Source organism: Littorina saxatilis, linkage group LG9 (genome assembly GCF_037325665.1).
Source record: "Littorina saxatilis isolate snail1 linkage group LG9, US_GU_Lsax_2.0, whole genome shotgun sequence".
Lineage (NCBI taxonomy): Eukaryota > Metazoa > Mollusca > Gastropoda > Littorinimorpha > Littorinidae > Littorina > Littorina saxatilis.
The window spans coordinates 8,831,358-8,842,825 of record NC_090253.1 but is presented as its reverse complement, the minus strand read 5'-3'; the positions used below and the strand labels follow the sequence as shown (position 1 = coordinate 8,842,825).

The window sequence follows — 11,468 nt, the reverse complement described above, 5'->3', positions numbered from 1 at the left end:
GACAGTGCCGCCTCAACTTTCACGAAAAGCCGGATATGACGTCATCACAGACATTTATCAAAAAAATGAAAACAACGTTCGGGGATTTCATACCCAGGAACTCTCATGTCAAATTTCATAAAGATCGGTCCAGTAGTTTAGTCTGAATCGCTCTACACACACACACACACAGACAGACAGACGCACATACACCACGACCCTCGTTTCGATTCCCCCCTCTACGTTAATACATTTAGTCAAAACTTGACTAATAGTCCAGGCATCTTAGCCACTTTAGTGAAGGGAACGTTGAAGTGACAATGACTAGGTTTAAAATGTCCCTTATCAGAAAGTTCAACCTCAGTCCTTTGATGTTTATTAAACACATTTTCATATAAAGTTGGCGCTTCATATGGAAAAGTGGCTTTGAAATTGACCCTAATCCTTCTTTGGGCTCTGTAAATGTCGTTTGGGGCTATGGTTGTAAAACGGTATCTACTGGTCACCCCAATGTATAAACTGAAAACTCTTTCTGCACCAGAACACGCAGAAAGGATTGTATCTGCCTGATGTCTGATGCTTTTCAAAATCCCCAACCACTAACACCTTCAAAACGGACATTAACTGACACTGTTGTTTTTCCCTATATAATCCTTACTATTTTTCCGAGACGTCGTCGTGTTGTGTATTTAGCTTGCCACAACCTCATACATGGTCCTAAAAGTTAAAGTTGAAGAAAATACTAAAGATAAATGAACAAGCTGACGCAGTGTCATTCGCACCGTGAATCCCCCCATGGGAACATACTAAAGTCTGGTTCCAAATAGGCTCAATTTCCTTCTATTTCTTTGTATTTCTGCCTCGTAGGGGTAGGGGTGTTCAAACCAAAGGCACCTTTAAACCAAAATTCAAATCACACATCTTACAATACTAAGACACTCAGCAGTGAAAGGGTGTCTGCTGGTAAAAAATTCCAAACAATCCTAAAAGTACTTCACTACTAAACGTGCTTTTAAAAAGAGCCGTTATTTTTCCCTCTATAATCAGTATTGTGTTTTCTGCGAACATGTAGTCTATTTAGATGGTTGTCATGTGCACATGAGTTGCTAAAGCGTTTTCAGTTGGGCATATGTCGAAAAGCAAAGAATTAGCCCTTTGAAAACCATCAAAACTGTCACACAAAAATAACATTTACCTATCTCACCAACTGACCAAACATAGGGCTTTTCCTTATGTATTATGTATTGTCGTGTTTTTTGTAGCATACTTGTGAAAACAGCCACCACTGTTGTAAATGATACTTTAAAGAGCATTATTTCATTTTTACAGTTGAAGGACAACCTGGACTGCCGTATATTACAGCTGTTTTACAATCAGCCAAAATTTTCTTAACAAACGTATGTTAAGAACAACTCCCATAGTGAAATTGAAGGAAAACAAAGTGAAAATCCCCCTGCCATAGAGGAGCTAAAGAATCAACAATAAACGACTGCATGGATAGCTTGATGCACGAATGCATTGCGGACATGTTTGTCTCCAACCAAGAGAAAGTTCCAAAAAATCCCTTTTGTGCTTCTTATTATACAGTGACGTCAAAGACAGCCTTTTCTGCTGTTCATACATTCAGGGGTTATGGTTACACTAAACGACGTAGTTGTAGCCATACTGCCATCCAGATTTATTTTTTCCTTGCGAGCAGTCACAGGGTGTTTTGCACACAAAAACACGAACACAGAACGATTAAAAAATGCTCTACTTAAAGGGTTGTATATTCTGTTTAGAATACAGAAAGTAGACGAAATGCATTTTTTTGAATGGAATGCAGCGAAAAATGTACAGTACACAGAAGTTTGCAATGTTGTATACGCATTGTGTGTAGTGCTATGGCTGTTTTTTTATTTTAAAAAGTAAAACATAATGTCTCCGAGATATTGAAAATGCCTTAAAGTATTATATGTTGTAGCCCACACATTTCTCGAGCTATGCTGAAAATGTGAACATCAAGTCTCATGCAAAACATTTTTAAATTGCAGGCAGTTTCTCAACCCTACCCCCTAAATTTAGCCCTCGTCATTTTGCATTTCCCACATTCATAGTCATCAACACATTTTAGAGATGACAGCAGCAGAGCTTTCATATTTCGCATACTTATAGCCTAAGGTGTCAAACCTATGTTTACCAATATTCAATGACCTTGACCTTCACCGAAAGGTCATAGGCGAGTTCCGAAACTTTGTAACCATTTCAGTATTTTGCAAAAACACAATAAAAAAGAATAAAAACTCATGCTAAGAGGGTGGTAAATTATGTTTAAAAAATCCGAAAAATTGAAGATATGGATTGTTTGAATGGAATGCAGCGCGAAAAGTACAGAACAAAGAAGTGTCACATATGTTGTATAGAGTCTGTTAATATGAAGTGTGTGCAACACTATTGCGGTTTTTAATTTAGCGATGTGAAAAATAGGCCTATGAAATATTCGAAGATCCTTTATTTTTTTTAATTATTTTTTTTACCTTCTTGTTTTTTTATTCTGAATTTTTGAACGTTTTTTTTTTCCATGAACAAACATTCTTGATGTGTCAAAATATATATCAAACTTTACATGAACAAACATTCTTGTAGTGTCTAAACATCAAACGTTCCATGAACAAACATTCTTGTAGTGTCAAAATATCAAACGTTCCATGAACAAACTTTTTTTTTTCACTTCACCTCATCTCGACTTATACAGTACTCACAATCTTCTAATGTACATTTCATTTTCCAATATACTATTCAAATCGTATCTATCACCATACTTATATTTACTAATACACATTTTTTGCAATCAAAATAATGTGATTAATTACCTTATTATTTTGGCATATATTACTAGGTTGATAACCAAACAAACCATCGTGTTCTGAAAGGTGCACATTCAATCCTGTATTTCTAAAAATATAATGGACAACATTTTCCCAAAAGCTCGTCAACTTCTCACACTGCCAAAAAAAGTGTTCAACATAATCAATGTGTTTACAAAACGTACATAAATTTGTTTCTCTAATTTTCATTTTATTTAATAATATATTCGTGGGATAAATATGTAATATTTTCCATTGTAACAATCTTAATCTTTCTTCTTTTGTACATTCGCTTGCTAACAGCCAATAAAAGTGATCTAGTTTAACCTGATATTTATGTAACCAAAATGTAACAGCACAAGGCTCGGTCGCTTTAGAATCACAGCATGCGAAACTTTCCCACAGGGTTCCGCGTGTCAAGGTCATCATTGTGTTCGCCTGCTCGCGGGCTGGCTGTGTTTTTGCGAAATGCAAGCGCTCGCACAGCAGTCTTCATTGCGCCGTACTAAACAAATCTAGATGGACTGTATCCTATCTTTGCGCACAGCTGGTTAAAAGGAATCATATCTCCGTTAACCCAAATATCTTTCACCGTATCTAAGTACGCTTCGATCCACTTTTTAAAATATAAGCTTTTATTTTTATAAACCACATTTATATTGTTCCACAAACATTGATCACCAAAGCGATCTTCTCTCTCATAAATCAATGCTTTATTATGGATCCATTTTAAGAGAACTTCTTTCCAAAAGTTTGATTGAATGCATTCAATACCTTGGAACAGTTTTAGTGGTGTTGTGGCTTTAAAACAAAGTAAATTTCTTCCCAATACCTGATAAAGACTTAATGGAATCGTTGTCCACGGTTCATGTTTTCGTTGTTGAAGTTTTGCTGCCCATGTGAGTAAAAAAGAAGTCTGCATATCGTGGACGTTTATCATGTTAATACCACCTTCTTCTACCACATTACACAATACATTTCGTTTAACTTTTTCAAAGGCTTTTGTATTTGAATACTTCCTTTTCTAGAGAAACCTGAACAAAATAGTATTCAACTTATCGAGAACTTTGACAGGGGCAAGAAGCGCCTGCATAACGTAAACAAATTGTGAAACTAAGAAGGACTTAATAATACACAATTTGCCGCTTATACTTAAATTTCTTCTTGACCATCTGCAAATGATTTGTTCAACTTTTTCAAGTCTTTTGGACCAATTTTCCATAATTTCAGAGGCCGGGATGTCATTTTTAAAAATAATTCCCATGATTTTAACCTGGGTATTCCATTTAATATCGCAATATTTCTCTTGACAGTTTTTACGCGATCCCAACCACATTGCTTCCGTTTTACTTTTATTTAATTTTAAGCGAGATATATTGGAGAAATCATCAATGATTTTCAAAACCGTTTCCATGTCGTTTTTATCTTGAAGTAAAACAGTTATGTCATCGGCGTACATAGCCAGTTTCAAGATACGCGATGTTTGTTCTGCAAAACATACATCTGGTAAGGCAAATCCTTTAATATTGGGGTGACTTCGGATTTTGATTGCTAATAATTCTACAGCAAGCACGAAGGCCAAAGGTGAGAGGGGACATCCCTGACGGATTCCGGAATTCACACTTATTTCTTCCGAAATCCAACCCATATAATTTATGCAGCTCGTGGTGTTTGTCATTAAAACTTTAATCCATTTCACAAATTTTTCGCCAAAACCAAATTTTTTAAAGGACCAGACCACATAGTCTTTTGAGATGGAATCGTAGGCTCGGGCGTAGTCAAGGGCAAGTAATATACCGGGTTGATTTCTTTCATTAGCGTAATTAATGACATCATCAATTAATCTAATCAAGTTACTTGCCTTTCTTCCCTTGATAAATCCTGTCTGATCTTCTGACACGAGGTCAGAAATAACACCAGATAAGCGCTGCGATAAACATTTTGCCAGCATTTTATAATCTGTATTGGTTACAGATATAGGTCTCCAATTCTTAAGGCTATCTCTCGGCAAATCTTTACCCTTATGAATCAACGTGATAACTGCTCTTTTCTGAGTATCTGACAATTCACCGACTCTAAATGCATTTTGAAGGGAATTAACCACCATCATTTTTACTTTAGGCCAAAAAAATGTCATGAAACTTGTAGTCAATCCGTCAAAACCTGGTGACGAACCAATTTTTAACAAATACAGCGCCCTGCCGATTTCTAACACGGTAAAATCAGTTTCCAAAACATATTTTTGTTCGTCATTTAACTGAGGAATATTTAAATTAAGAACTTTACTTTCAGCATCCTCCTCAACAAAATTCCCATTTTTATCAAACACGTTATTGTAAAATCTCACTTGCTCCTGTAAAATTCCTTTTTGCGTCGTTATCTGAGAGCCATTTTCATCAATTAATCTGTCCATAAATTTTAAATTAGCTTTCACTTTTTCCATATTTAAAAAATATTTTGTATTCTTTTCACCTTCTTCGATATATTTTTCACGGGATCGAATTTGAGCACTCTTTGCCTTTTGAACATCATATATTTCCAACTTTGCTTTTAATTTTTCCCTTTCAACAATAAATGTTGAATTTTCAGGGTGCCTGGATATCTGTTTATCTAATTGATTCAAATCCTTTTGCATTTGTTGTTGGTCTTCAACTGTTTGCCGTTTTTTATATTTAGTCAAGTTTTGACTAAATATTTTAACATCGAGGGTCGTGGTGTATGTGCGTGTGTCTGTGTGTCTGTGTGTCTGTGTGTGTGTCTGTGTGTGTGTGTGTGTGTGTAGAGCGATTCAGACTAAACTACTGGACCGATCTTTATGAAATTTGACATGAGAGTTCCTGGGTATGAAATCCCCGAACGTTTTTTTCATTTTTTTGATAAATGTCTTTGATGACGTCATATCCGGCTTTTCGTGAAAGTTGAGGCGGCACTGTCACGCCCTCATTTTTCAACCAAATTGGTTGAAATTTTGGTCAAGTACTCTTCGACGAAGCCCGGGGTTCGGTATTGCATTTCAGCTTGGTGGCTTAAAAATTAATTAATGACTTTGGTCATTAAAAATCTGAAAATTGTAAAAAAAAATAAAAATTTATAAAACGATCCAAATTTACGTTTATCTTATTCTCCATCATTTGCTGATTCCAAAAACATATCAATATGTTATATTTGGATTAAAAACAAGCTCTGAAAATTAAATATATAAAAATTATTATCAAATTTTTTTTTTCGAAATCAATTTAAAAACACTTTCATCGTATTCCTTGTCGGTTCCTGATTCCAAAAATATATAGATATGATATGTTTGGATTAAAAACACGCTCAGAAAGTTAAAACGAAGAGAGGTACAGAAAAGCGTGCTATCCTTCTTAGCGCAACGAATACCCCGCTCTTCTTGTCAATTCCACGGGCACTGCCTTTGCCACGGGCGGTGGAGTGACGATGCTACGAGTATACGGTCTTGCTGCGTTCAGTTTCATTCTGTGAGTTCGACAGCTACTTGACTAAATATTGTATTTTCGCCTTACGCGACTTGTTTACTTTTACTATAGTCAATAGAAAATTCTTTAATTATATTTAGTCAAGTTTTGACTAAATATTTTAACATCGAGGGGGAATCGAAACGAGGGTCGTGGTGTATGTGCGTGCGTGCGTGCGTGTGTGTGTGTGTGTGTGTAGAGCGATTCAGACTAAACTACTGGACCGATCTTTATGAAATTTGACATGAGAGTTCCTGGGTATGAAATCCCCGAACGTTTTTTTCATTTTTTTGATAAATGTCTTTGATGACGTCATATCCGGCTTTTCTCAATCCAGGGGGTATGCAGTCCCTTCTACTTAATTGGTAAAAGAAGGCTGTTGCTAAGTATCTCGATATTTCCAAAAACTGTAACCAACATGATAAAGCGTCTGAGACTAAAGATTCGTGTATACAATAGATAAAGAGAAAGAGAGGGAGCGTTTATGATCACGCGCATGCAAAGGCGGGAAAGATACGTACATTTAATCTCTTTCAGCGAACGAGATGGTGCATCCTTGCCCACCGAACACAAGATAGTTGCACTCCATTTTTTGACGATAGGCGAAAGTTCCAATCAAGCGGGGTACGTCACGTCTGTCATAGATCTGCAAAACAATGAGTTCAGCAATACGATTAAGTATCTTACACATTTAATCTTGATTGGAAAAATGTATATAAGTAAATTTAGATATGGGACACTCCTTGAAATATTATTTATTTTTCAGAGGGATTTAAACCTCAGGGGCCTGTTATAAAACAAGAGTAAGTTTAATTTGAGTGTGTGAGACTAATAAGATGCGTGTGCCTGTATGATCACGTGAGACCGCGAGACTTGTGAAAGATCTCGGCAGTCGAGCGGGAACCTTTGCGAAGTAAAGAACAAGAAATGACTTCGCTTGCTCGACTCACTTTTATTGCGTTTGACTGAGAAGCGTTCACCCACAAACAACCACCAGAACAACAGAACAACAACACCACAAATGGCGTCGTCGACAGGATCGTATCTCGGACTCCAGCTATAAACTGATCTCTAATAGCCTCATCCGGGTTGGGGAAAACTGATGTCTTAAGTGCAAGCACTTTCTCTTGTAAATCTCTAAGTCCGAACGAAAACTCACGGACATCTTCATCTGCGCGTTGCCGTCTACCATAGAACTGACCCAGAATTTCGTGAGAGGACCCCACCCCCGAAAAATGTTCCCTCAATACGTGGAAAATCTTGTCCACCCCCTCTGCTTTACCCACACTCAACTTGACTTCTTTGGCGGCCACACCACTCAGGTGTTCCAACACAAAACCTTTCACATCTTTCACAGCATTTTGTTCAATGACTCTCTTGCAGTCTTCTATCCACTGTACCACATTCTCGTCCCCTTTGCCTGTAAATTTATACAATGTTTTTTCTTTTCTCATGTACACAACATTATACAAGTACCCAGAAAAGTTACTTCCCCTTTCATCATATGAAAAGACCACACACAAATAAAACGTTGCTATTCTAAAAACTAGTTTAGTCCATCAAACGTCCGACTAAACACAAGTAGGTCATCAAGGTAGATGACGAGAATCTCGAACAATCTCTCGGAAAACAACCTCTGCATAAATCTTTGAAAAGTTCCCGGGGCCCCAGCCAATCCAAACCCAAGGCGCTCGTATTGAAACAGCCCAAATGGCGTAATGAACGCCGTTTTGTGTTTGTCATCTTCATGCACTGCGATCTGGTTGTACCCCGACGCCAAGTCTAATGTGAAATTTTTTTTATTATATTTTTTTGTTGTGGTGTATGTTCGTTGTTTTTGGGTGGTTGTAACGAAAAGGGTGAATGTATTTGGCCACGACGGACATTTTAGAGAGTAACTTTTTAGCCTAAACGAAAGGCTTAAATGAAATTGACTGGGGATCTTTTTCGCAACTTGGGTTTCAGTGTGATGGTTTTCAGTGTGTAGATATGTTGTCATGTGACACCCTATGTTTTGGCAAGCGTTGTGCACAGTTTATATTTTTTTGGATATAGTGTGGCTTCCCATTGATGTACCGTACGATTTTCTTTGTGGTTTTGCCATACGTTTTTGTCTTTGAGAATTCTTTTGGTGGTAAAGAATTGTTTGTGCAACATTTTTTCTTTGCCTTGTAACATTTTGCCGTTGATTATACTTGGTCAACGTCGGGACGCCGTTGCATGTCCCGGGGGGTGTATGTGAGACGATGACTGTCCATGACATTGTTGCGCGCTGTTTGGGTTGTTTTGCGCATTGCACTAATAAGATGCGTGTGCCTGTATGATCACGTGAGACCGCGAGACTTGTGAAAGATCTCGGCAGTCGAGCGGGAACCTTTGCGAAGTAAAGAACAAGAAATGACTTCGCTTGCTCGACTCACTTTTATTGCGTTTGACTGAGAAGCGTTCACCCACAAACAACCACCAGAACAACAGAACAACAACACCACAAGTGTTTGAAATAATAACATTTAGAGACTGTTATTTATGTGATAGTGAAATAAATGATATACTCCAGGTGTTTCAAGGACCCCAACAGGCTTTTTTTGGTGTCAAAAACGCGTCCATTTGCGTTTTGGCGTGACTTAGGTTAACCAAGCATATGCATGCAGTAGGAAATTGTTTTCTCACCTTCCCTCACAGGGTTTAGTTTATTTCGAAATCGTTTTGGGCCATAATCCGACGAATTTCGTGGCTGAAGCGAGGCGTTTTCGCGTTCCGATCTGGCGGCCATTGTATCGCGAACGTCCGCGAGAGTACGGAAGTGGTGATTTATTTTTGTTATGTTTGCTTAACGCCCAGCCGACCACGAAGGGCCATCAGGGCGGTACGGAAGTGGTGAATTCTGGGTAAAATTCCGATGACGTCTCAAACAGTGAAGCAACTTTAGCTGCTGAACCTTACAGTTTTGAAGAGCGTATTCTTACGCCCTTTGCCATAGCGAGGCTGTGTCCCTTCTTTTGATTTGGGAAGATTCTGCTCACCCTCCGTGTTAGTGACATGTATCTTATCTTTTCCACATTACCAAATGATGCTTGACCCTAAATTTCCTGCGGCTAAAAGCAGAAGTGTGTTTTTTCTGACAGATTTCATGCGCCTGTGCTACAGTCAGGCTATGCCTCTTCTTTCGACTTGCGAGATTCTTCTCATCCGCCCTGTCAGTGGCATTTAGCTTATCGTCTCCACATTACCAAACAATGATACTTGACCCTAACATTTCCCGCGGCTAAAAGTAGAAGGGTTGGGGTTTTTTCTAACAGATTTCGAGCTGGACCATGGAGCATTATTTGGAAGTCGATTGATTCGATAGACTGTCCCACTCGTAGATGTAGCAGACGACACTGAGCGTCAGTTCAATACTGAAATGAATTGTCCTACTCTCAGTAAGCAAAAGAAGAAACTGTAAACACCAAATAAATGTCAATCTGCGAGTGAACGACTATTTTCCATTAACGGTGCAATACACTTTAGACAGAGAGTGAGAGGTGAGAGGAGGGGAATAGAGAGAGAGAGAGAGAGAGAGAGAGAGAGAGAGAGAGAGAGAGAGAGAGAGAGAGAGAGAGAGAGAGAGAGGGTGAGCAAGAGGAGACTGATGGAGAGAGAGGGGGAGATATGGATGGAGTGGGGGGGAGAGAGGGGGAGGGAAGAAATAGAGAGGGAGGGCACGGAGAGGAAGAGTGCGAGAGACAGAGGGGGAGAGGGATGGAGGGAGAGAGAGACAGAGAGGGAGAGAGAGAGAGGGGGGGAGAGAGAGAGAGAGAGAGAGAGAGAGAGAGAGAGAGAGAGAGAGAGAGAGAGAGAGAGAGAGAGAGAGAGGGAGATAATTGAATTGAATTGAACTTTATTTAAGGCCCCCCCAGAAAAAAATATTTTTTCACCCTATGTTACCGTAAACAGACTTTTTTTAATTTTTTTTGGCCTAACAAGGATTAAGATTTAAAGCTACGCCTTTTCTTACAATCTGTCCTTGGGACGCGTAGACACACAATTATATAATTAAAAAATTTAAATTTAAAAATTAAGAAAATTAAGGAGGTCGAAAAACTTCAGCACGTGATAATAAAGATGACGATGATGATGACGATGATGATGATGATGATGATGATAATGATGATGATGAAGATGAGGCATGAAGAGCATACATAAGTGGTTAATATTCATAAAATTAAATGCATACTATGCAGGTAATTATAAATACAAGCTGGTAGCAATCGAACATGTAGCAATAGTACAACAAAAATATGTTCAGAATATACAATGCACAGCATATCTTTGACGTAATACTAAGTGTGGTAAATCAAAAGGCGTTAAACTACTCAGACATTAAGTGGTTTTTAACACATTTTTTAAAACTTTTTAATGATTTTAAGTGCTTAAAGGATGATGGAAGTGAATTTCAAACTGAAGTACCCGAAAAAGCAAGACTGGGCTTATACAGGTCAATTCGTGGAATTGGTGGGATCAAGTTGACCGACCCATATCTGTGGGTAGCTTTATTAAATAATGCTGTAATGTAAATCGGCACTTGACCGTAATTCAATGTATGCAAGAAAATGGCTTTGTTTAACTTGAGATGCTTTTCCAGTGAAAGAAAGTTAAGCATTTTTAATTTCATATCTGTTGAGGCATTATCCTTTACGATGAGTTTGGCCGAGCGACGATAGAGAGAGTCTAACGTTTTCAAGTGGACGTGATGTCCATCCCAGAGCGTCGAAACATAATTAATGTGAGGCATTACATGAGCATGGTGGAACATTTCCAGAGTCCTTCTGTCCGTAAATTGCTTCAACTTGGATAGGAGGAAAACGTTCTTGGCTACTTTCTTGCAAATATGCTGTAATTGTGCCTGCCACTTGAATTCACAATCAATAATTACCCCTAAAACGCGATGCTGTTGAACTTGTTCAATTGATTGCGTACCAATAGTAAGATTTAGTTTGAGTGGAGAAATCTGGTGTTTTTGTCTGGTTGCAATTACCATACTTTTAGTTTTTATTGGATGGACAAGCATAGCATTAGCACTACACCAGTTATTTACATCGTTTAAAGCTGTTTGAAGGGAGGACTCTATTACTGGAACAGACTTTCCACTTAAAAGAAGAGAAGAATCGTCACAGAGAGAGAGAGA

The 11,468-nt window shown here is 38.2% G+C and overlaps 1 protein-coding gene across 1 annotated transcript in view; it reads right to left on the bottom strand.

Moving 5' to 3' along the window:
• Positions 1–11,468, bottom strand: part of LOC138975205 (galectin-7-like) — a 39,774-nt gene that overhangs the window by 5,005 nt on the left and 23,301 nt on the right. Inside the window, exon 4 of the mRNA XM_070347860.1 lies at positions 6,823–6,947. Coding sequence (XP_070203961.1) covers positions 6,825–6,947 — 123 coding nt within the window. The 3' untranslated portion in view covers positions 6,823–6,824. The remainder of the gene's footprint in view (positions 1–6,822; positions 6,948–11,468) is intronic.